This window comes from Oncorhynchus tshawytscha, unplaced genomic scaffold (genome assembly GCF_018296145.1).
Source record: "Oncorhynchus tshawytscha isolate Ot180627B unplaced genomic scaffold, Otsh_v2.0 Un_contig_1094_pilon_pilon, whole genome shotgun sequence".
NCBI classification, from domain to species: Eukaryota; Metazoa; Chordata; class Actinopteri; order Salmoniformes; family Salmonidae; genus Oncorhynchus; species Oncorhynchus tshawytscha.
Genome location: NW_024609075.1, coordinates 37501 through 60430, shown reverse-complemented (window position 1 = coordinate 60430; position 22930 = coordinate 37501). Strand labels below are relative to the sequence as shown.

Below are 22930 nucleotides of genomic sequence, written 5' to 3'. Positions count from 1 at the left end.
TACACTCTAACCACTAGGCTACCTGCCTCCTCTAACCACTAGGCTACCTACCTCCTCTACACTCTAACCACTAGACTACCTGCCTCCTCTACACTCTAAACACTAGACTACCTGCCGCCCCATGTCCGAACACCATCCAGTTTTGATTTCTAATTTCCATATTTTTTTCCCAACTGTGCTGTGATGTTTCACAAACGTTCTGGACCTTTCTATTGTCATAGTTTCTACAGACTGTAAAATGAAAGATAAAACACCTTCGCTATGAAGAGATTTAGATTTTTATTATTATTATTATCAACACGGTGATAAGAGCACGCACTTCATCTTCTCCTCTGGTCCTCCTCCTCTTCCTCCTCCTTCTCCTCATATCTTTCCCTCTGTTGGAAACAACAGGGTCACGTTCAGTTGGGAGCAAAACAGTAGAAAACGTTTTGAAATGTAGAACATGCGCCAACCTACATAAACTATCTCCAGTGACAACACGGAATAAAACGTTCTATTCTGATGACCTCCACCGTTTCCTTAAATGGCACCGACACAGATGATACATGGAAAGCAAGTGACGTGACCGATTGAAACGCTATTTAGCGCGCATCGCTAACTAGGCTAGCCGTTTCACATCCGTTACACTATTTCAAGAAGCAGACAATACCCCTCCTCAATACCCCTCCAGACTCACCTGCTGATCCTGCTGTATCAGTAAATACGTTCTGCCTGCTCTCCTTCCAGGCTGTCAGGAGTAGCAGGTCACTGTGTGACGCCGTCTCAACGGAACGACTGTACTTCCTGATCATACTGCAGGCACGGGCACTACCCACAAACACCTGACAATCACAACGGAAAAAAAAAGAAAAAAAGTTTTTTTTATTTTTATAAATTCCTTTTATTTTACGTCAGCAGTTTTCAGAAACTGTTTTTTACAGATACCCAGCCCCCAAAAAAACACCCCAAAAGAGACAGCAATGTAGAGGTTGGCAGAAGGACAGCGCCTAGGAACAACTCCCTAGAAGGCAGGAACCTAGGAAGAAACCTAGAGGAGGAACCTAGAGGAGGAACCAGGCCCAGACGGGATCGCCTTTACATGCCAAGTACATTTCCATGTAACCATGGTGATGACAATACATAGAATATACAAGACAGAAGAATCTATCTGCCCTGGTCACATAGGCTGTGGCCCCTATCAGCCCTGGTCACATAGGCTGTGGCCCCTATCAGCCCTGGTCACATAGGCTGTGGCCCCTATCAGCCCTGGTCACATAGGTTGTGTCCCCTATCAGCCCTGGTCACACAGGCTGTGTCCCCTATCAGCCCTGGTCACATAGGCTATGTCCCCTATCAGCCCTGGTCACATAGGGTGTGTCCCCTATCAGCCCTGGTCACATAGGCTGTGTCCCCTATCAGCCCTGGTCACATAGGCTGTGTCCCCTATCAGCCCTGGTCACACAGGCTGTTTCCACTATATAAGAAGGATCATGGGTCTATCTATAAACTAGGGTGCCATTTGGGACCCATCCATAATGTATATGGGTCTATCTATAAACTAGTGTGCCATTTGGGACTCATACAAAATGTATATGGGTCTATCTATAAACTAGTGTGCCATTTGGGACCCATACAAAATGTATATGGGTCTATCTATAAACTAGTGTGCCATTTGGGACCCATACAAAATGTATATGGGTCTATCTATAAACTAGTGTGCCATTTGGGACCCATCCATAATGTATATGGGTCTATCTATAAACTAGTGTGCCATTTGGGACCCATCCATAATGTATATGGGTCTATCTATAAACTAGTGTGCCATTTGGGACCCATACAAAATGTATATGGGTCTATCTATAAACTAGTGTGCCATTTGGGACCCATACAAAATGTATATGGGTCTATCTATAAACTAGGGTGCCAGTGTGGGACCCATCCATAATGTATATGGGTCTATCTATAAACTAGGGTGCCAGTGTGGGTGTCCTACGCTGGACAACTTGTTACAGCTGTTGATAAGTCCCCTTCAGAATGTATTCACACCCATTGACCTCTTCCACATTTTGTTGTGTTACAGCCTCAATTCAAAATGGATTAAATTGTTTCGCTCACACCCATCCACACATAACACTCCATAATGACATCACAATACTCCATAATGATATCACAACACTCCATAATGACATCACAATACTCCATAATGACATCACAACACTCCATAATGACATCACAATACTCCATAATGACATCACAACACTCCATAATGACATCACAACACTCCATAATGACATCACAATACTCCATAATGACATCACAACACTCCATAATGACATCACAACACTCCATAATGACATCACAATACTCCATAATGACATCACAACACTCCATAATGACATCACAATACTCCATAATGACATCACAACACTCCATAATGACATCACAACACTCCATAATGGCATCACAATACTCCATAATGACATCACAACACTCCATAATGACATCACAACACTTCATAATGACATCACAATACTCCATAATGACATCACAATACTCCATAATGACATCACAATACTCCATAATGACATCACAACACTCCATAATGACATCACAACACTCCATAATGACATCACAATACTCCATAATGACATCACAATACTCCATAATGACATCACACCACTCCATAATGACATCACAACACTCCATAATGACATCACAACACTCCATAATGACATCACATCACTCCATAATGACATCACAACACTCCATAATGACATCACAACACTCCATAATGACATCACAACACTCCATAATGACATCACAACACTCCATAATGACATCACAATACTCCATAATGACATCACAATACTCCATAATGACATCACAACACTCCATAATGACATCACGACACTCCATAATGACATCACAATACTCCATAATGACATCACAACACTCCATAATGACATCACAATACTCCATAATGACATCACAACACTCCATAATGACATCACAACACTCCATAATGGCATCACAATACTCCATAATGACATCACAACACTCCATAATGACATCACAACACTCCATAATGACATCACAATACTCCATAATGACATCACAATACTCCATAATGACATCACAATACTCCATAATGACATCACAACACTCCATAATGACATCACAACACTCCATAATGACATCACAATACTCCATAATGACATCACAATACTCCATAATGACATCACAACACTCCATAATGACATCACAACACTCCATAATGGCATCACAATACTCCATAATGACATCACAACACTCCACAATGACATCACAACACTCCATAATGACATCACAATACTCCATAATGACATCACAATACTCCATAATGACATCACAATACTCCATAATGACATCACAACACTCCATAATGACATCACAACACTCCATAATGACATCACAATACTCAATAATGACATCACACTACTCCATAATGACATCACACCACTCCATAATGACATCACAACACTCCATAATGACATCACAACACTCCATAATGACATCACATCACTCCATAATGACATCACATCACTCCATAATGACATCACAACACTCCATAATGACATCACAACACTCCATAATGACATCACAACACTCCATAATGACATCACAATACTCCATAATGACATCACAATACTCCATAATGACATCACAACACTCCATAATGACATCACAACACTCCATAATGACATCACAACACTCCATAATGACAAAGTGAAAACATGGTTTTAGAAAATGTTTGCTAATTCATTGAGAATTAAATAAAGAAATCGAATTTACATAAGTATTCACACCCCTGAGTGAAATAAGCAATAAGGCACAAGCGGGTGTGGTATAAGGCTAAGGGCTGTTCTTAGGCACGATGCAAGGCGGAGTGCCTGGGCACAGCCCTTAGCCGTGGTATATTGGCCATATACCTTAAACCCCCGAGGTGCCTTATTGCTATTATAAACTGGTTACCAACATAATTAGAGCAGTAAATCTACATGTTTTGTCATACGGTCTGATATACCACGGCTGTCAGCCAATCAGCATTCAGGGCTCGACCCACACAGTTTATAATACATGTTAGAATCACCTGTTATCTTATATGACCTGAAGAAGGGTCACTCCCCCTCTTGTCTGTAAGGTTGCTCTGTTTCTAAACTCAGCAACAACAACAAAAACGTCCCTTTTTCAGGACCCTGTCTTTCAAAGATAATTCGTAGAAATCCAAATAACTTCACAGATCTTCATTGTAAAGGGTTTAAACACTGTTTCCCATGCTTGTTCAATGAACCATAAACAATTAGTGAACATGCACCTGTGGAACGGTCATTAAGACACTAACAGCTTACAGACGGTAGGCAATTAAGGTCACAGTTATGAAAACTTAGGACACTAAAGAGGCCTTTCTCCTGACTCAGGGTCTTCTGCCCAGGGTTCCTGCTCATCTGCATGAACGTACCTTAGGCATGCTGCAAGGAGGCATGAGGACTGCAGATGTGGTCAGGGAAATAAATGGCAATGTCTGTACTGTGAGATGACTAAAACAGCGCTACAGGGAGACAGGACGGACAGCTGATCATCCTCGCAGTGGCAGACCACGTGTAACAACACCTGCACAGGATTGGTACATCCGAACATCACATCTGCGGGACAGGTACAGGATGGCAACAACAACTGCCCGAGTTACACCAGGAACGCACAATCCCTCCATCAGTGCTCAGACTGTCCGCAATAGGCTGAGAGCGGCTGGACTGAGGGGTTGTTGGCCTGTTGTAAGGCAGGTCCTCACCAGACTTCACTGGCAACAATGTCACCTATGGGCTCAAACCCACTGACACTGGACCAGACAGGACTGGCAAGAAGTGCTCTTCACTAACGAGTCGTGGTTTTGTCTCACCAGGGGTGATGGTCGGATTCGCGTTCGAAGGAATGAGTGTTACACCGAGGCCTGTACTCTGGAGCGGGATCGATTTGGAGGTGGAGGGACCGTCATGGTCTGGGGCGGTGTGTCACAGCATCATCGGACTGAGCTTGTTGTCATTGCAGGCAATCTCAACGCTGTGCGTTACAGGGAAGACATCCTCCTCCCTCATGTGGTACCCTTCCTGCAGGCTCATCCTGACATGACCCTCCAGCATGACAATGCCACCTGCCATACTGCTCATTCTGTGTGTGAGTTCCTGCAAGACAGGAATGCCAGTGTTCTGCCATGGCCAGCGAAGAGCCCGGATCTCAATCCCATTGAGCATGTCTGGGACCCGTTGGATCGGAGGGTAAGGGCTAGGGCCATTCCTCCCAGAAATGTCTGGGATCTTGCAGGTGCCTTGGTGGAAGAGTGGGGTAACATCTCACAGCAAGAACGGGCAAATCTGGTGCAGTCCATGAGGAGGAGATGCACTGCAGTACTTAATGCAGCTGGTGGCCACACCAGATACTGACTGTTACTTTTGATTTTGACCCCCCCCCCCTCCTTTGTTCAGGGACACATTATTCCATTTCTGTTAGTCACATGTCTGTGGAACTTGTTAAATGTATGTCTCAGTTGTTGAATCTTGTCATGTTCATACAAATATTTACACATTTTAAGTTTGCTGAAAATAAACGCAGTTGACAGTGAGAAGGACGTTTTCTTTTTTTTTTGCTGAGTTTAGTTTCCCTTTTGTAACATATATAACTGTTATATAACTGTTTCTAAACTGTCCTGTTCTAACTTTCTGTGAAATGATCTTTAATGGTTCCTGTTGTCCCAGGATGTGTGGGGGAGTGGACATGTCCCTGGTATGATTAGTCTTTCTCTAGGCCAACTGTGGTGATAAGCAGAAGCACCCGACTCAATCCAAGGGCATGTGAAACACCCCCCCCCCTCCCTCCCCATCCTGGGTCTGTATAAATGTCTGTGAGAACAAAGAGAGACTCTATCTAGTTTCCCCTTGCATACATGCTCGTCATAAAGCTTTTGAATATTGAGATCGGACTGCCTTCTGAGTCATTTTTCCACCACAATTCTTGGTGCCGTGACCCCGGATCGCAACAGCAGGACCCGGACCCATATCGCCCGCTGGGAAACAAGACAACTCCTGTGCCAAAACTAAGAGGTAAGGGACCTTTCTCACAATCCATATATGAGTTGTCTATTTCTCTAGTGGGTGGTGGGGTTACAGCTGTGAATCTTTCTGGGTAAGTCTAAGAGCTGTGCACACCTGGATTGTACAATATTTGCACATTATTCTTTTTAAAATTCTTTAAGTTCTGTCAAGTTGGTAGTTAAGTCTTGCCATAGATTTTAAAGTGGATTTAAGTCAAAACTTGTAACTAGGCCACTCAGGAACATTCAATGTCATCTTGGTAAGCAACTCCAGGATATATTTGGCCTTGTGTTTTAGGTTATTGTCCTGCTGAAAGGTGAATTTGTCCCCCATTGTCTGTCTGAAAGCAGACTGAACCAGGTTCTCCTCTAGGATTTTGCCTGTGCTTATAGCTGTATTCCGTTTATTTTTATCCATGTTATGGATGACAAGCATACCCATAACATGATGCAGCCACCACCATGCTTGAAAATATGAAGAGTGTTACTCAGTGATGTGCTGTGTTTGATTTGTGCCAAACATAACGCTTTGTATTCAGGACATAAAGTTAATTTCTTTGCCACATTTTTTACTTTAGTGCCTTATAGCAAACAAGATGCACAATTCTGTACAGGCTTCATTGTTTTCACTCTGTCATTTAGGTTTGTATTGTGGAGTAACTACAATGTTGTTGATCCATCCTCGGTGTTCTACCTATCACAGCCATTAAACTCTGTAATTGTTTTAAAGTCACCATTGGCATCACAGTGCAATCCCTGAGTGGTTTCCTTCCTCTCCGGTAACTGAGTTAGGAAGGACACCTGTATCTTTGTAGTGACTGGGTGTATTGATACACCATCCAAAGTGTAATTAATAACTTCACCATGCTCAAAGGGATATTCAATGTCTGCTTTTACATTTTTTACCCATCTATCAATAGGTGCCCTTCTTTGTGAGGCATTGGAAAACCTCCCTGGTCTTTGTGGTTGAATCTGTGTTTGAAATTCCCTGCTCTACTGAGGGACCTTACAGATAATTGTATGTGTGGGGTACAGAGATGAGGATGTCATTAATAATCATGTTAAACACTATTATTGAACACAGAGTGAGTCCATGCAACTTATTATGTGACTTGTTGAGCACATTTTTACTCCAGAACTTATTTTAGGTTTGCCATAACAAAGGGGTTGAATACTGATTGACTCAAGACATTTCAGCAATACATTTTTAATTCATTCGTAAACATTTCAAAAAACATATTTCCACTTTGATATTATGGAGTAATGTGGTTAGGACAGTGGAGTAATGTGGTTAGGACAGTGGAGTAATGTGGTTAGGACAGTGGAGTAATGTGGTTAGGACAGTGGAGTAATGTGGTTAGGACAGTGGAGTAATGTGGTTAGGACAGTGGAGTAATGTGGTTAGGACAGTGGAGTAATGTGGTTAGGACAGTGGAGTAATGTGGTTAGGACAGTGGAGTAATGTGGTTAGGACAGTGGAGTAATGTGGTTAGGACAGTGGAGTAATGTGGTTAGGACAGTGGAGTAATGTGGTTAGGACAGTGGAGTAATGTGGTTAGGACAGTGGAGTAATGTGGTTAGGACAGTGGAGTAATGTGGTTAGGACAGTGGAGTAATGGAGTAATGGGTTAGGACAGTGGAGTAATGTGGTTAGGACAGTGGAGTAATGTGGTTAGGACAGTGGAGTAATGTGGTTAGGACAGTGGAGTAATGTGGTTAGGACAGTGGAGTAATGTGGTTAGGACAGTGGAGTAATGTGGTTAGGACAGTGGAGTAATGTGGTTAGGACAGTGGAGTAATGTGGTTAGGACAGTGGAGTAATGTGGTTAGGACAGTGGAGTAATGTGGTTAAACAGTGGAGTAATGTGGTTAGGTTGGACAGTGGTTAGGACAGTGGAGTAATGTGGTTAGGACAGTGGAGTAATGTGGTTAGGACAGTGGAGTAATGTGGTTAGGACAGTGGAGTAATGTGGTTAGGACAGTGGAGTAATGGGTTAGGACAGTGGAGTAATGGGTTAGGACAGTGGAGTAATGTGGTTAGGACAGTGGAGTAATGTGGTTAGGACAGTGGAGTAATGTGGTTAGGACAGTGGAGTAATGTGGTTAGGACAGTTAGTGTGGTTAGGACAGTGGAGTAATGTGGTTAGGACAGTGGAGTTAATGGTTAGGTACAGTGGAGTAATGTGGTTAGGACAGTGGAGTAATGTGGTTAGGACAGTGGAGTAATGTGTTAGGATAATGAGGTTAGGATGGGTAATGTGGTTAGGACAGTGTAGGGTAATGTGGTTAGGACAGTGGATAATGAGGTGGTTAGGACAGTGGAGTAATGTGGTTAGGACAGTGGAGTTGTGGTTAGGACAGTGGAGTAATGTGGTTAGGACAGTGGAGTAATGAGTTAGGGTACAGTGGAGTAATGGGTTAGGACAGTGAGGATAATGTGGTTAGGACAGTGGAGTAATGTGGTTAGGACAGTGGAGTAATGTGGTTAGGACAGTGGAGTAATGTGGTTAGGACAGTGATAGAAAATCTCAATTGAATCCATTTTAAATTGTCTGTAACAGCATGTGGAAGAAGGCAAGGTGGTTGAATATACAGTGCCTTGGGTTATTGGCCCCCTTGAGGATTTTGCCAATTTCAGGCTTCAAAATGATAAAGATATAAAACTGTATTTTTTGTGAAGAATCAACAACAAGGGGACACAATCATGAAGTGGATCGACATTTATTGGATATTTCAAATTTTTTAACAAATCAACTGAAAAATTGGGCGTGCAAAATTACTGTACTGTACATACTGAAGGCTCTGTACTCAGTAACATTCACAACATGATTTAAAACCTACAGTCTCATGGTTGGTGCCTAATGAGGTGATGGTTAATGAGTGTAGGGTTAGTTGGTAGGTTAATGAGTGTAGGGTTAGTTGGTAGGATAATGACGTGATGGGTTTTAATGAGTGTAGGGTTAGTTGGTAGGATAATGAGGTGGTGGTTAATGAGTGTAGGGTTAGTTGGTAGGATAATGAGGTGATGGGTTTTAATGAGTGTAGGGTTAGTTGGTAGGATAATGAGGTGGTGGGTTTTAATGAGTGTAGGGTTAGTTGGTAGGATGATGAGGGTTAATGAGTGTTGGTAGGATAATGAGGTTGTAGTTGGTAGGATAATGAGGTGATGGTTAATGTTTTAGTTGGTAGGATAATGAGTGTAGGGTTAGTTGGTAGGATAATGAGGTGGTGGTTAATGAGTGTAGGGTTAGTTGGTAGGATAATGAGGTGGTGGTTTTAATGAGTGTAGGGTTAGGGTAGGATAATGAGGTGGTGGTTAATGTTTAGTTGGAAGAGGTAATGGGTTAGGGTGGGATAATGAGGTTTTAATGAGTGTAGGGTTAGTTGGTAGGATAATGAGGTGGTGGGTTAATGAGTGTGGGTTAGTTGGTAGGATAATGAGGTGGTGGTTTTAATGAGTGTAGGGTTAGTTGGTAGGATAATGAGGTGGGGTTTTAATGAGTGTAGGGTTAGTTGGTAGGATAATGAGGTGGTGGGTTTAATGAGGTGGTTAGTTGGTAGGATAATGAGGTGGTGGGTTAGTTAGGTAGGGGTTAGTTGGTAGGATAATGAGGTGGTGGGTTTTAATGAGTGTAGGGTTAGTTGGTAGGGTGATAATGAGTGTGAGTTGGGTAATGAGGTGGTGGTTTTAATGAGTGTAGGGTTAGTTGGTAGGATAATGAGGTGGTGGTTAGGGTAGGGTTAGTTGGTAGGATGAGGTGGTGGGTTTTAATGAGTGTAGGGTTAGTTGGTAGGATAATGAGGGGTGGGTTTTAATGAGTGTAGGGTTAGTTGGTAGGATAATGAGGTGGTGGTGTAGGGTTAGTTGGTAGGATAATGAGGTGTAGGGTAGGGTTAGTTGGTAGGGTAAGGTGAGTTGGTAGGATAATGAGGGTGGTTGGTTAATAGGTAGTTAGTTGGTAGGGTGGTGGTTAATGAGTGTAGGGTTAGTAGGGTTAGTTGGGTAGGGTAGGATAATGATGGGTTTTAATGAGTGTAGGGTTAGTTGGTAGGGTTAATGAGTGTAGGGTTAGTTGGTAGGGTAATGAGTGTAGGGTTAGTTGGTAGAGGGGTTAGTTTTAATGAGTGTAGGGTTAGTGGTAGGGTTAGAGGGTAGGGTAATGAGTGTAGGGTTAGTTGGTAGGGTAATGAGAGTGTAGTTGGTTAGGATAATGAGTGGGGTTTAGGATAAATAATGAGTGTAGGGTTAGTTGGTAGGGTAATGAGTGTAGGGTTAGTTGGTTGAGTAATTAGAATCTAAATTAGAATGTCAAGGCCCAAAGAAGTATTCTTAAAGTGGCAATGTCCACATTATTACCTCGTAGTTTAGAATGTAAGAACACTTAGAATGTCAATTAGAATGTCAATTAGAATGTCATTAGTCAATTAGAATGTCAATTAGAATGTCAATTAGAAAAATCAAGGCCTAAAGAAGTATTCTTAAAGTGATAATGGCACTTTTTTAAAACACTTTTTACATGTTATTTTATATTAGACCCTAATGTACAATTATATAAATTATACAATTGTATAACATTGAGGTCCTTGCAAATTACCTTTAACTGCTTGAAAAAGTCCCTGAAAGTAATTGAATTTGACTTGTCAATGTTAGTATGACCCCTGCTTATAGGATGTATAGTCCTGTTGTTGTGGAGTTATGGGACAATTTGCATTACTTGTGTTCTTCTAAGAACACATTAGAAACTGCATGAAAATCTTTTTTATTTTTTGTCACAAACCATTTTGAGATGTTGATCCCAATGTCACACACTGGGCCCCATTATTTATAGAAAGAGCATCATACCTGAGCCCTCTGGAGCAGGGGGACCTCCTCCAGGTCACGGGCGATCTCGTACCCCCGTTCAAAGTACGTACAGCCTCTTTCGTACTGACCCTGAGGAGAGAGTGTGAGGGGTGAGAGAGAGAGAGAGAGGGGGGAGATAGACAGAGAGAGAGGAATACGAGAGGGGAAAGACAGAGAGAGAGGAATACGAGAGGGGAAAGACAGAGAGAGAGAGAGGGGGGGAGATAGACAGAGAGAGAGAGAGAGAGAGAGACAGAGAGAGAGAGAGAGAGGGGGATAGACAGAGAGAGAGAGAGACAGAGAGAGAGAGAGAGAGAGAGAGAGAGAGGGGGGGGAGATAGAGAGAGAGACAGAGAGAGAGAGAGAGAGAGAGACAGAGAGAGAGGAATATGAGAGGGGATAGATGGAGAGAGAGAGAGAGATAGAGAGAGAGAGACAGAGAGAGAGAGAGAGAGGGGATAGACAGAGAGAGAGAGACAGAGAGAGAGAGGGGGAGATAGAGAGAGAGAGAGAGAGAGAGAGATAGAGAGAGACAGAGAGAGAGAGAGGGGGGATAGACAGAGCGTAGGGAAGATGCTTATTTTGAAAAGTGGAATAAATGCATGTTGTCAAATTGTAAAATATCATCTCTCTGAATTCTTATTTTGTCCCCTCCCTCCCCCTCTAGAGTTGAAGATACCTCCTAGACACATGCTCTCTCCCTCCCTATCTCCCCCCACCCTCCCTCCCTCCCTTGCTCCCCACTCCCCTCCCTCCCGCCCTCCCCCACCCACCCTATCTCCCTCCCTCCCCCTCCCTCTCTCCCTCCCTCTCTTACTCTAGAGTTGAAGATGACTCCTAGACACATGCATGCTTCCTCTAGGTTGTGGTATTGGTTGTTGCCCTGGGAAACCTCTGCAAACTTCTCCAGATACTGGACCGTCTCACTCAGCTTCCCCTCACTAGGACACACACACAAACTGTATAGGAACCTTCCACCGAAGGTCCAACAACACAAAATGTCAGGTGTGTGTGTCTATCCTTCAGCGTGTCTGTGTCCGTCTGTCCTTCAGTGTGTCTGTGTCCGTCTGTCCTTCAGTGTGTCTGTGTGTGTCTGTCCTTCAGTGTGTCTGTGTGTGTCTGTCCTTCAGTGTGTCTGTGTCCGTCTGTCCTTCAGCGTGTCTGTCCTTCAGTGTGTCTGTGTGTGTCTATCCTTCAGTGTGTCTGTCCTTCAGCGTGTCTGTGTGTGTCCATCCTTCAGCGTGTCTGTGTCCGTCTGTCCTTCAGTGTGTCTGTGTGTGTCTGTCCTTCAGTGTGTCTGTGTGTGTCTGTCCTTCAGTGTGTCTGTGTGTGTCTGTCCTTCAGTGTGTCTGTGTCCGTCTGTCCTTCAGCGTGTCTGTGTCCGTCTGTCCTTCAGCGTGTCTGTCCTTCAGTGTGTCTGTGTCCGTCTGTCCTTCAGCGTGTCTGTCCTTCAGTGTGTCTGTGTGTGTCTGTCCTTCAGTGTGTCTGTCCTTCAGTGTGTCTGTGTGTGTCTGTCCTTCAGTGTGTCTGTGTGTGTCCGTCCTTCAGTGTGTCTGTGTGTGTCTGTTCCTCAGTGTGTCTGTCCTTCAGCGTGTCTGTGTCCGTCTGTCCTTCAGTGTGTCTGTCCTTCAGTGTGTCTGTCCTTCAGTGTGTCTGTGTGTCTGTCCTTCAGTCTGTCCTTCAGTGTGTCTGTCTGTCCTGCAGTGTGTCTGTCCTTCAGTGTGTCTGTCTGTCCTGCAGTGTGTCTGTGTGTGTCTGTTCTGTCTGTGTGTATCTGTTCTTCAGTGTGTATCTGTCCCATCCTTCTGTGTGTGTCTTTGTGTGTAAAATAGTGCTGAGCGATAGTGATTATTAGTTCATTAGTGCTTTATGAGGTAGGTTCGGTTAGATTATTAATAAATAATCAGTTTGGCTTCCCGGGTGGCGCAGTGGTCTAGGGCACTGCATCGCAGCGCTAGCTGTGCCACCAGAGACTCTGCGTTCGAGCACAGGCTCTGTCGCAGCCGGCCACGACCGGGAGGCCCGTGTGGCGACATACAATTGGCCTAGATATCCTTGTCTCAACCCGCACCAGCGACTCCTGTGGCGGGCCGGGCGCAGTGAGTGCTAACCAAGGTAGCCAGGTGCACGGTGTTTCCTCCGACACATTGGTGCGGCTGGCTTCCGGGTTGGAGGGCGCTGTGTTAAGAAGCAGTGCGGCTTGGTTGGGTTGTGTATCGGAGGACGCATGACTTTCAACCTTCGTCTCTCCCGAGCCCGTACGGGAGTTGTAGCGATGAGACAAGATAGTAATTACTAACAATTGGATACCACGAAAAAGGGGGTAAAATAACATTTAAAAATTTAAAATCAGTTTTAGATTTTCGGTTTCAATATAGTTTTTCAACATTAAATTCATTATGAAATATAATATAATTAATATAATATAATATAATATAATTAATTACAATGATTTAGAGCTTTTTAATGGAAATTCCAAAACCTAAAATAGTGAACATTCAATGGCCAAAACATTCCATTGTCTCTGTCAGGTTCATATTGGGTCGGCATCAATAGAAACATAGGAAATTACTATGAAATAAAAACATTTTTCAGTTGTGATTATTACTTAGTTTATATTGGGTGACTTTCTTATTTATCATTCCTCAAAGTAATCACCTGTCTGTAGTAATCACCTGTCTGTAGTAATCACCTGTCTGTAGTAATCACCTGTCTGTAGTATTCACCTGTCTGTAGTATTCACCTGTCTGTAGTAATCACCTGTCTGTAGTAATCACCTCTCTGTAGTATTCACCTGTCTGTAGTAATCACCTGTCTGTAGTAATCACCTGTCTGTAGTAATCACCTGTCTGTAGTAATCACCTGTCTGTAGTATTCACCTGTCTGTAGTAATCACCTGTCTGTAGTATTCACCTGTCTGTAGTAATCACCTGTCTGTAGTATTCACCTGTCTGTAGTAATCACCTGTCTGTAGTATTCACCTGTCTGTAGTAATCACCTGTCTGTAGTAATCACCTGTCTGTAGTAATCACCTGTCTGTAGTAATCACCTGTATGTAGTAATCACCTGTCTGTAGTAATCACCTGTCTGTAGTAATCACCTGTCTGTAGTAATCACCTGTCTGTAGTATTCACCTGTCTGTAGTAATCACCTGTCTGTAGTATTCACCTGTCTGTAGTATTCACCTGTCTGTAGTAATCACCTGTCTGTAGTAATCACCTGTCTGTAGTAATCACCTGTCTGTAGTATTCACCTGTCTGTAGTAATCACCTGTCTGTAGTAATCACCTGTCTGTAGTAATCACCTGTCTGTAGTAATCACCCGTCTGTCGTAATCACCTGTCTGTAGTAATCACCTGTCTGTAGTAATCACCTGTCTGTAGTAATCACCTGTCTGTAGTAATCACCTGTCTGTAGTATTCACCTGTCTGTAGTAATCATTACTACTTCTTCAAAGTAGATGTGGCATAGTAACTCTGTATTCCTCTCTCTTGTTGTTAGATGGTATATCTGGTCTGTGTGTATCTAACATAACAGTGGATCCCTCTCTCTTGTTGTTAGATGGTATATCTGGTCTGTGTGTATCTAACCTAACAGTGGATCCCTCTCTCTTGTTGTTAGATGGTATATCTGGTCTGTGTGTATCTAACATAACAGTGGATCCCTCTCTCTTGTTGTTAGATGGTATATCTGGTCTGTGTGTATCTAACATAACAGTGAATCCCTCAGGGGTAAAAGTGGTTCCATCCAGAGATCTGTAAATAATGACAAGATGCTCATGTTTCCTCCCTAACAATGGGAGCCAAAATTAATCCCATAGAAACTAATCGTACAGATTTTGGACAGATTTTGGAGAGAGTGAAACCTCTCGCTTCACATCTTCCTCTCTGGTCTGTCTAAGCCCCCTCCCACTGCCGCAATGGATTATGGTCAATGTAGTTAATTATCATGTTTTGGCGCTGGACTAGGTTGAATATTTGCTTAATGAAAACTACAACTCCCTTCAGCCATGTGTCTCACATAATTCTGGACATGATTTCTCTCTAGAGAAATGGCACGTTGGGCACACATAAAACAATACAGAGCTAAATGGAATTGAAGTCATTGAACCGACGTTGATAATAACCGAATGTGGTTAATGGCTCAGCACTACCAGTCTACCTCTCCAGTGACTTGGCTATGGCTTTATAGGCCTTCCCCAGTCCTCCTGCGTCCCCCAGGGCTGTTGACATCTCCATGTACATGTTCAGGAAGCGCTTGGCTGTCACCTAAAATTAGTAGAATTTATTTGGGAAAATAATACACCAGATGTACATTTGATCCCAGAGAATAGATCCCAGAGGATAGATCCCAGAGAATAGATCCCAGAGAAAAGATCCCAGAGAATAGATCCCAGAGAACAGATCCCAGAGAATAAATCCCAGAGGACAGATCCCAGAGAATAGATCCCAGAGAACAGATCCAAGAGAACAGGTCCCAGATGACAGATCCCAGAGGACAGATCCCAGAGAATAGATCCCAGAAAATAGATCCCAGAGGACAGATCCCAGAGAATAGATCCCAGAGGATAGATCCCAGAGGATAGATCCCAGAGAACAGATCCCAGAGAACAGATCCCAGACGACAGATCCCAGAGGACAGATCCCAGAGAATAGATCCCAGAGAATAGATCCCAGAGAATAGATCCCAGAGGACAGATCCCAGAGAATATATCCCAGAGAATAGATCCCAGAGAATAGATCCCAGAGAATAGATCCCAGAGGACAGATCCCAGAGAATAGATCCCAGAGAATAGGTCCCAGAGAATAGATCCCAGAGAATAGATCCCAGAGGACAGATCCCAGAGAATAGATCCCAGAGAATAGATCCCAGAGAATAGATCCCAGAGAATAGATCCCAGAGGACAGATCCCAGAGAATAGATCCCAGAGAATAGATCCCAGAGAATAGATCCCAGAGGACAGATCCCAGAGAATAGATCCCAGAGAATAGATCCCAGAGGACAGATCCCAGAGAATAGATCCCAGAGAATAGATCCCAGAGAATAGATCCCAGAAAATAGATCCCAGAGGACAGATCCCAGAATAGATCCCAGAGAATAGATCCCAGAGAATAGATCCCAGAGAACAGATCCCAGAGGAGAGATCCCAGAGAATAGATCCCAGAGGACAGATCCCAGAGAATACATCCCAGAGGAGAGATCCCAGAGAATAGATCCCAGAGAATAGATCCCAGAGAATAGATCCCAGAGGACAGATCCCAGAGAATAAATCCCAGAGAATAGATCCCAGAGGACAGATCCCAGAGAATAGATCCCAGAGGACAGATCCCAGAGAATAGATCCCAGAGAATAGATCCCAGAGGACAGATCCCAGAGAATAGATCCCAGAGAATAGATCCCAGAGAATAGATCCCAGAAAATAGATCCCAGAGGACAGATCCCAGAATAGATCCCAGAGAATAGATCCCAGAGAATAGATCCCAGAGAACAGATCCCAGAGGAGAGATCCCAGAGAATAGATCCCAGAGGACAGATCCCAGAGAATACATCCCAGAGGAGAGATCCCAGAGAATAGATCCCAGAGAATAGATCCCAGAGAATAGATCCCAGAGGACAGATCCCAGAGAATAAATCCCAGAGAATAGATCCCAGAGGACAGATCCCAGAGAATAGATCCCAGAGAATAGATCCCAGAGGACAGATCCCAGAGAATAGATCCCAGAGAATAGATCCCAGAGAATAGATCCCAGAGGACAGATCCCAGAGAATAGATCCCAGAGAATAGATCCCAGAGAATAGATCCCAGAGAATAGATCCCAGAGGACAGATCCCAGAGAATAGATCCCAGAGAATAGATCCCAGAGAATAGATCCCAGAGGACAGATCCCAGAGAATAGATCCCAGAGAATAGATCCCAGAGGACAGATCCCAGAGAATAGATCCCAGAGAATAGATCCCAGAGAATAGATCCCAAAGGACAGATCCCAGAGAATAGATCCCAGAGAATAGATCCCAGAGAATAGATCCCAGAGAATAGATCCCAGAATAGATCCCAGAGAATAGATCCCAGAGAATAGATCCCAGAGAACAGATCCCAGAGGAGAGATCCCAGAGAATAGATCCCAGAGGACAGATCCCAGAGAATACATCCCAGAGAAGAGATCCCAGAGAATAGATCCCAGAGAATAGATCCCAGAGAATAGATCCCAGAGGACAGATCCCAGAGAATAAATCCCAGAGAATAGATCCCAGAGGACAGATCCCAGAGAATAGATCCCAGGGAATAGATCCCAGAGAATAGATCCCAGAGGAGAGATCCCAGAGAATAGATCCCAGAGAAAAGATCCTAGAGGAGAGATCCCAGAGAATAGATCCCAGAGAATAGATCCCAGAGAATAGATCCCAGAGGAGAGATCCCAGAGAATAGATCCCAGAGATCCCAGAAGAGAGATCCCAGAAGAGAGCACTTATAATTAAAACACTTTCCAAAGTGGTCCTCCTGGTAAAAAATTTACATCTAATGATTTTTTAAAAAGCAACAAAACAAAAACACTTAATTCATTTAGAGCAGTGTTTCCCAACTCCAGTCCCCCAGTACCCCAACAGCCCAACTCCAGTCCTCCAGTCCTCCCAACAGCCCAACTCCAGTCCTCCAGTCCCCCAACAGCCCAACTCCAGTCCTCCAGTCCCCCAACAGTCCAACTCCAGTCCTCCAGTCCTCCAGTCCTCCCAACAGCCTAACTCCAGTCCTCCAGTCCTCCCAACAGCCCAACTCCAGTCCTCCAGTCCCCCAACAGCCCAACTCCAGTCCTCCAGTCCCCCAACAGCCTAACTCCAGTCCTCCAGTCCTCCAGTCCCCCAGTCCTCCAGTACCCCAACAGCCCAACTCCAGTCCTCCAGTACCCCAACAGCCCAACTCCAGTCCTCCAGTTCTCCAGTACCCCAACAGCCCAACTCCAGTCCTCCAGTCCTCCAGTCCTCCCAACAGCCCAACTCCAGTCCCCCAGTCCTCCAGTACCCCAACAGCCCAACTCCAGTCCTCCAGTACCCCAACAGCCCAACTCCAGTCCTCCAGTACCCCAACAGCCCAACTCCAGTCCCCCATTCCTCCAGTACCCCAACAGCCCAACTCCAGTCCCCCAGTCCTCCAGTACCCCAACAGCCCAACTCGAGTCCTCCAGTCCTCCAGTCCCCCAGTCCACCCAACAGCCCAACTCCAGTCCTCCAGTCCTCCAGTCCCCCAGTCCTCCAGTACCCCAACACCCCAACTCCAGTCCTCCAGTCCTCCAGTCCACCAGTCCCCCAGTCCACCCAACAGCCCAACTCCAGTCCCCCAACAGCCCAACTCCAGTCCCCCAGTCCCCCAGTCCTCCAGTCCTCCAGTCCACCAGTCCTCCAGTCCTCCAGTCCACCCAACAGCCCAACTCCAGTCCTCCAGTCCACCAGTCCTCCCAACAGCCCAACTCCAGTCCTCCAGTCCTCCAGTCCACCAGTCCCCCAGTCCTCCCAACAGCCCAACTCCAGTCCTCCAGTCCACCCAACAGCCCAACTCCAGTCCTCCAGTCCCCCAACAGCCCAACTCCAGTCCTCCAGTCCTCCCAACAGCCCAACTCCAGTCCTCCAGTCCACCCAACAGCCCAACTCCAGTCCTCCAGTCCCCCAACAGCCCAACTCCAGTCCTCCAGTCCACCAGTCCTCCAGTCCTCCAGTCCCCCAACAGCCCAACTCCAGTCCTCCAGTCCCCCAACAGCCCAACTCCAGTCCTCCAGTCCACCAGTCCTCCAGTCCTCCAGTCCCCCAACAGCCCAACTCCAGTCCTCCAGTCCACCCAACAGCCCAACTCCAGTCCTCCAGTCCACCAGTCCTCCCAACAGCCCAACTCCAGTCCTCCAGTCCTCCAGTCCACCAGTCCCCCAGTCCTCCCAACAGCCTAACTCCAGTCCTCCAGTCCTCCCAACAGCCCAACTCCAGTCCTCCAGTCCCCCAACAGCCCAACTCCAGTCCTCCAGTCCCCCCAACAGCCTAACTCCAGTCCTCCAGTCCTCCAGTCCCCCAGTCCTCCAGTCCTCCAGTACCCCAACAGCCCAACTCCAGTCCTCCAGTACCCCAACAGCCCAACTCCAGTCCTCCAGTTCTCCAGTACCCCAACAGCCCAACTCCAGTCCTCCAGTCCTCCAGTCCTCCCAACAGCCCAACTCCAGTCCCCCAGTCCTCCAGTACCCCAACAGCCCAACTCCAGTCCTCCAGTCCCCCAACAGTCCAACTCCAGTCCTCCAGTACCCCAACAGCCCAACTCCAGTCCTCCAGTCCCCAGTCCTCCAGTACCCCAACAGCCCAACTCCAGTCCCCCATTCCTCCAGTACCCCAACAGCCCAACTCCAGTCCCCAGTCCTCCAGTACCCCAACAGCCCAACTCCCGAGTCCTCCAGTCCTCCAGTCCCCCAGTCCACCCAACAGCCCAACTCCAGTCCTCCAGTCCTCCAGTCCCCCAGTCCTCCAGTACCCCAACACCCCAACTCCAGTCCTCCAGTCCTCCAGTCCACCAGTCCCCCAGTCCACCCAACAGCCCAACTCCAGTCCCCCAACAGCCCAACTCCAGTCCCCCAGTCCCCCAGTCCTCCAGTCCACCAGTCCTCCAGTCCTCCAGTCCACCCAACAGCCCAACTCCAGTCCACCAGTCCTCCCAACAGCCCAACTCCAGTCCTCCAGTCCTCCAGTCCACCAGTCCCCCAGTCCTCCCAACAGCCCAACTCCAGTCCTCCAGTCCACCCAACAGCCCAACTCCAGTCCTCCAGTCCCCAACAGCCCAACTCCAGTCCTCCAGTCCTCCCAACAGCCCAACTCCAGTCCTCCAGTCCACCCAACAGCCCAACTCCAGTCCTCCAGTCCCCCAACAGCCCAACTCCAGTCCTCCAGTCCACCAGTCCTCCAGTCCTCCAGTCCCCCAACAGCCCAACTCCAGTCCTCCAGTCCACCCAACAGCCCAACTCCATTCCTCCAGTCCACCAGTCCTCCAGTCCCCCAGTCCACCAGTCCTCCAGTCCTCCCAACAGCCCAACTCCAGTCCTCCAGTCCTCCAGTCCACCAGTCCTCCCAACTCCAGTCCTCCAGTCCACCCAACAGCCCAACTCCAGTCCTCCAGTCCCCCAACAGCCCAACTCCAGTCCTCCAGTCCTCCCAACAGCCCAACTCCAGTCCTCCAGTCCACCCAACAGCCCAACTCCAGTCCTCCAGTCCACCCAACAGCCCAACTCCAGTCCTCCAGTCCACCCAACAGCCCAACTCCAGTCCTCCAGTCCACCCAACAGCCCAACTCCAGTCCACCCAACAGCCCAACTCCAGTCCTCCAGTCCACCCAACAGCCCAACTCCAGTCCTCCAGTCCCCCAACAGCCCAACTCCAGTCCACCCAACAGCCCAACTCCAGTCCTCCAGTCCCCCAACAGCCCAACTCCAGTCCTCCAGTCCACCAGTCCTCCAGTCCTCCAGTCCCCCAACAGCCCAACTCCAGTCCTCCAGTCCACCCAACAGCCCAACTCCATTCCTCCAGTCCACCAGTCCTCCAGTCCCCCAGTCCACCAGTCCTCCAGTCCTCCCAACAGCCCAACTCCAGTCCTCCAGTCCTCCAGTCCACCAGTCCTCCCAACTCCAGTCCTCCAGTCCACCCAACAGCCCAACTCCAGTCCTCCAGTCCCCCAACAGCCCAACTCCAGTCCTCCAGTCCTCCCAACAGCCCAACTCCAGTCCTCCAGTCCACCCAACAGCCCAACTCCAGTCCTCCAGTCCACCCAACAGCCCAACTCCAGTCCTCCAGTCCACCCAACAGCCCAACTCCAGTCCTCCAGTCCACCCAACAGCCCAACTCCAGTCCACCCAACAGCCCAACTCCAGTCCTCCAGTCCACCCAACAGCCCAACTCCAGTCCTCCAGTCCCCCCAACAGTCCAACTCCAGTCCACCCAACAGCCCAACTCCAGTCCTCCAGTCCACCCAACAGCCCAACTCCAGTCCTCCAGTCCCCCCAACAGCCCAACTCCAGTCCACCCAACAGGAGGAGGCCTGGAGGACTAGAGTTGGGCTGTTGGGAGGACTGGAGTTGGGCTGTTGGGAGGATTGGAGATGGGCTGTTGGGAGGACTGGAGGACTGGAGGCCTGGAGGACTGGAGTTGGGCTGTTGGGAGGACTGGAGTTGGGCTGTTGGGAGGACTGGAGGACTGGAGTTGGGAAACACTGATTTAGAGGTACCTGGTCGCCGACACACTGATAGGCCAGACCCACACGGTAGGCCGCCTCCCCCTCGATTCTATGGTCTCCAGCTAGAGGAGACAGACAGACAGACAGACAGACAGACAGACAGACAGACAGACAGACAGACAGACAGACAGACAGACAGACAGACAGACAGACAGACAGACAGACAGACAGACAGACAGACAGACAGACAGACAGACAGACATGTATTGATTGAATGAGAACATTTAGTGAGTTTTATTTGTAAAGCCACACACTGGTCTCCCTCACCTTCCTTGGCCATCTGGAAGGCCTTGCTCAGCGTGTCTATAGCAGCTCTGTAGTCGTTAGCCTGTAGTGGTCTGTCTGCCAGCTGGGTGTACACCCTCCAGAGACCCTCACAGGCCTGGCAGTGGAGAGACCTGCCCCCCTCGCTGCGCCATGCCCGCCCTGCTGTCAGCTGGTAGAAACACTCATACTGCTCCCTGGCACTGTCTAACTGACCTAGAGGGAGAGATTGGGGAGGGGGAGAGAGAGAGAGAGTGGGAGAGAGAGAGGATGGGGAATGGGGAGAGAGAGAGAGAGAGAGAGAGAGAGGAGAGAGAGAGGGGGAAAGGGGGAGAGAGAGAGAGAAGGGGGAGAGAGAGAAAGATGGGGGAGAGAGAGAAAGAGAGAGAGGAGGGGAATGGGGAGAGAGAGAGAGAAAAAGGGAGAGGGGGAGAGGAGAGAGAGAGAGAGCGAGAGAGAGAGAGAGAGGGGATGGGGGAGAGAGAGAGAGAAAAAGGGAGAGGGGGAGAGAGAGATAGAGCAAGAGGGAGAGAGAGAGAGAGAAAAGGGAGAGAGAGAAAGAGAGAGAGAGGGAGACAGAGGGAGAGAGAGAGAGAGAGAGAGAGAGACAGAGGGGTCTCAGACAGAGGGAGAGAGAGGGAGAGAGAGAGACAGAGATGAGACATGAATGTCCATTTAGACCTGTCTCAGCCTCCTTCCTCCATCTACAGTATCTACACTCCCTGCGTGTGTGTGTATTATCTTGTTCCATGTGTGTGTGTCTGTGTGTGTGTGTGTGTGTTACCTGTGTGTGTGTGTATTACCTTGTTCCATAAGTGTGTGTGTGTGTGTATTATCTTGTTCCATAAGTGTGTGTGTGTGTGTGTGTGTATTATCTTGTTCCATGTGTGTGTGTGTGTGTGTATTATCTTGTTCCATGTGTGTGTGTGTGTGTGTGTTACCTTGCTCCATAAGTGTGTGTGTGTGAATATTATCTTGTTCCATAAGTGTGTGTGAGTGTGTGTGTGTGTGTGTTACCTTGCTCCATGTGTGTGTGTGTGTGTGTATTATCTTGTTCCATGTGTGTGTGTGTGTGTGTATTATCTTGTTCCATGTGTGTGTGTATGTGTGTATTATCTTGTTCCATGTGTGTGTGTGTGTGTGTGTGTATTATCTTGTTCCATGTGTGTGTGTGTGTGTGTGTTACCTTGCTCCATGTGTGTGTGTGTGTGTGTATTACCTTGTTCCATGTGTGTGTGTGTGTGTGTGTTACCTTGCTCCATGTAGACTTGTCCCATGTTAGCTAAAGCCTCAGCCTCCTTCCTCCCTCCATCTATCTTCACCCTGCGGGCCGAGGTCAGGCTGGTCTGGTAGAAGTGGCAGGACAACCACCTGTCCTCTGGCTCTCTGAAGTACTGGGCCAAAAACACCTGCTGGTCGTACACAGCACTCCACGCACCTGGCAGAGTAGAGATACACACACGGTG

General features: G+C 47.0%; 1 protein-coding gene across 2 annotated transcripts in view; it reads right to left on the bottom strand.

Annotated features, from left to right (window-relative positions):
* Window positions 1-252: 252 nt before the first annotated feature.
* The window catches only part of LOC121844240 (tetratricopeptide repeat protein 29-like), a 42252-nt gene continuing 19574 nt past the window's right edge, over window positions 253-22930 (bottom strand). Inside the window, exons 5-12 of one of the 2 annotated variants that reach the window (XM_042314128.1) lie at window positions 22717-22902; window positions 21468-21680; window positions 21192-21262; window positions 15110-15216; window positions 11767-11890; window positions 10950-11039; window positions 680-824; window positions 260-377 (exon numbers count right to left, since the gene is read on the bottom strand). In XM_042314128.1, coding sequence (XP_042170062.1) covers window positions 364-377; window positions 680-824; window positions 10950-11039; window positions 11767-11890; window positions 15110-15216; window positions 21192-21262; window positions 21468-21680; window positions 22717-22902 — 950 coding nt within the window. In that variant the 3' untranslated portion in view covers window positions 260-363. Of the gene's footprint in view, window positions 378-679; window positions 825-10949; window positions 11040-11766; window positions 11891-15109; window positions 15217-21191; window positions 21263-21467; window positions 21681-22716; window positions 22903-22930 lie in introns of both variants that reach the window. The other variant, XR_006081907.1, reaches the window with a different exon arrangement.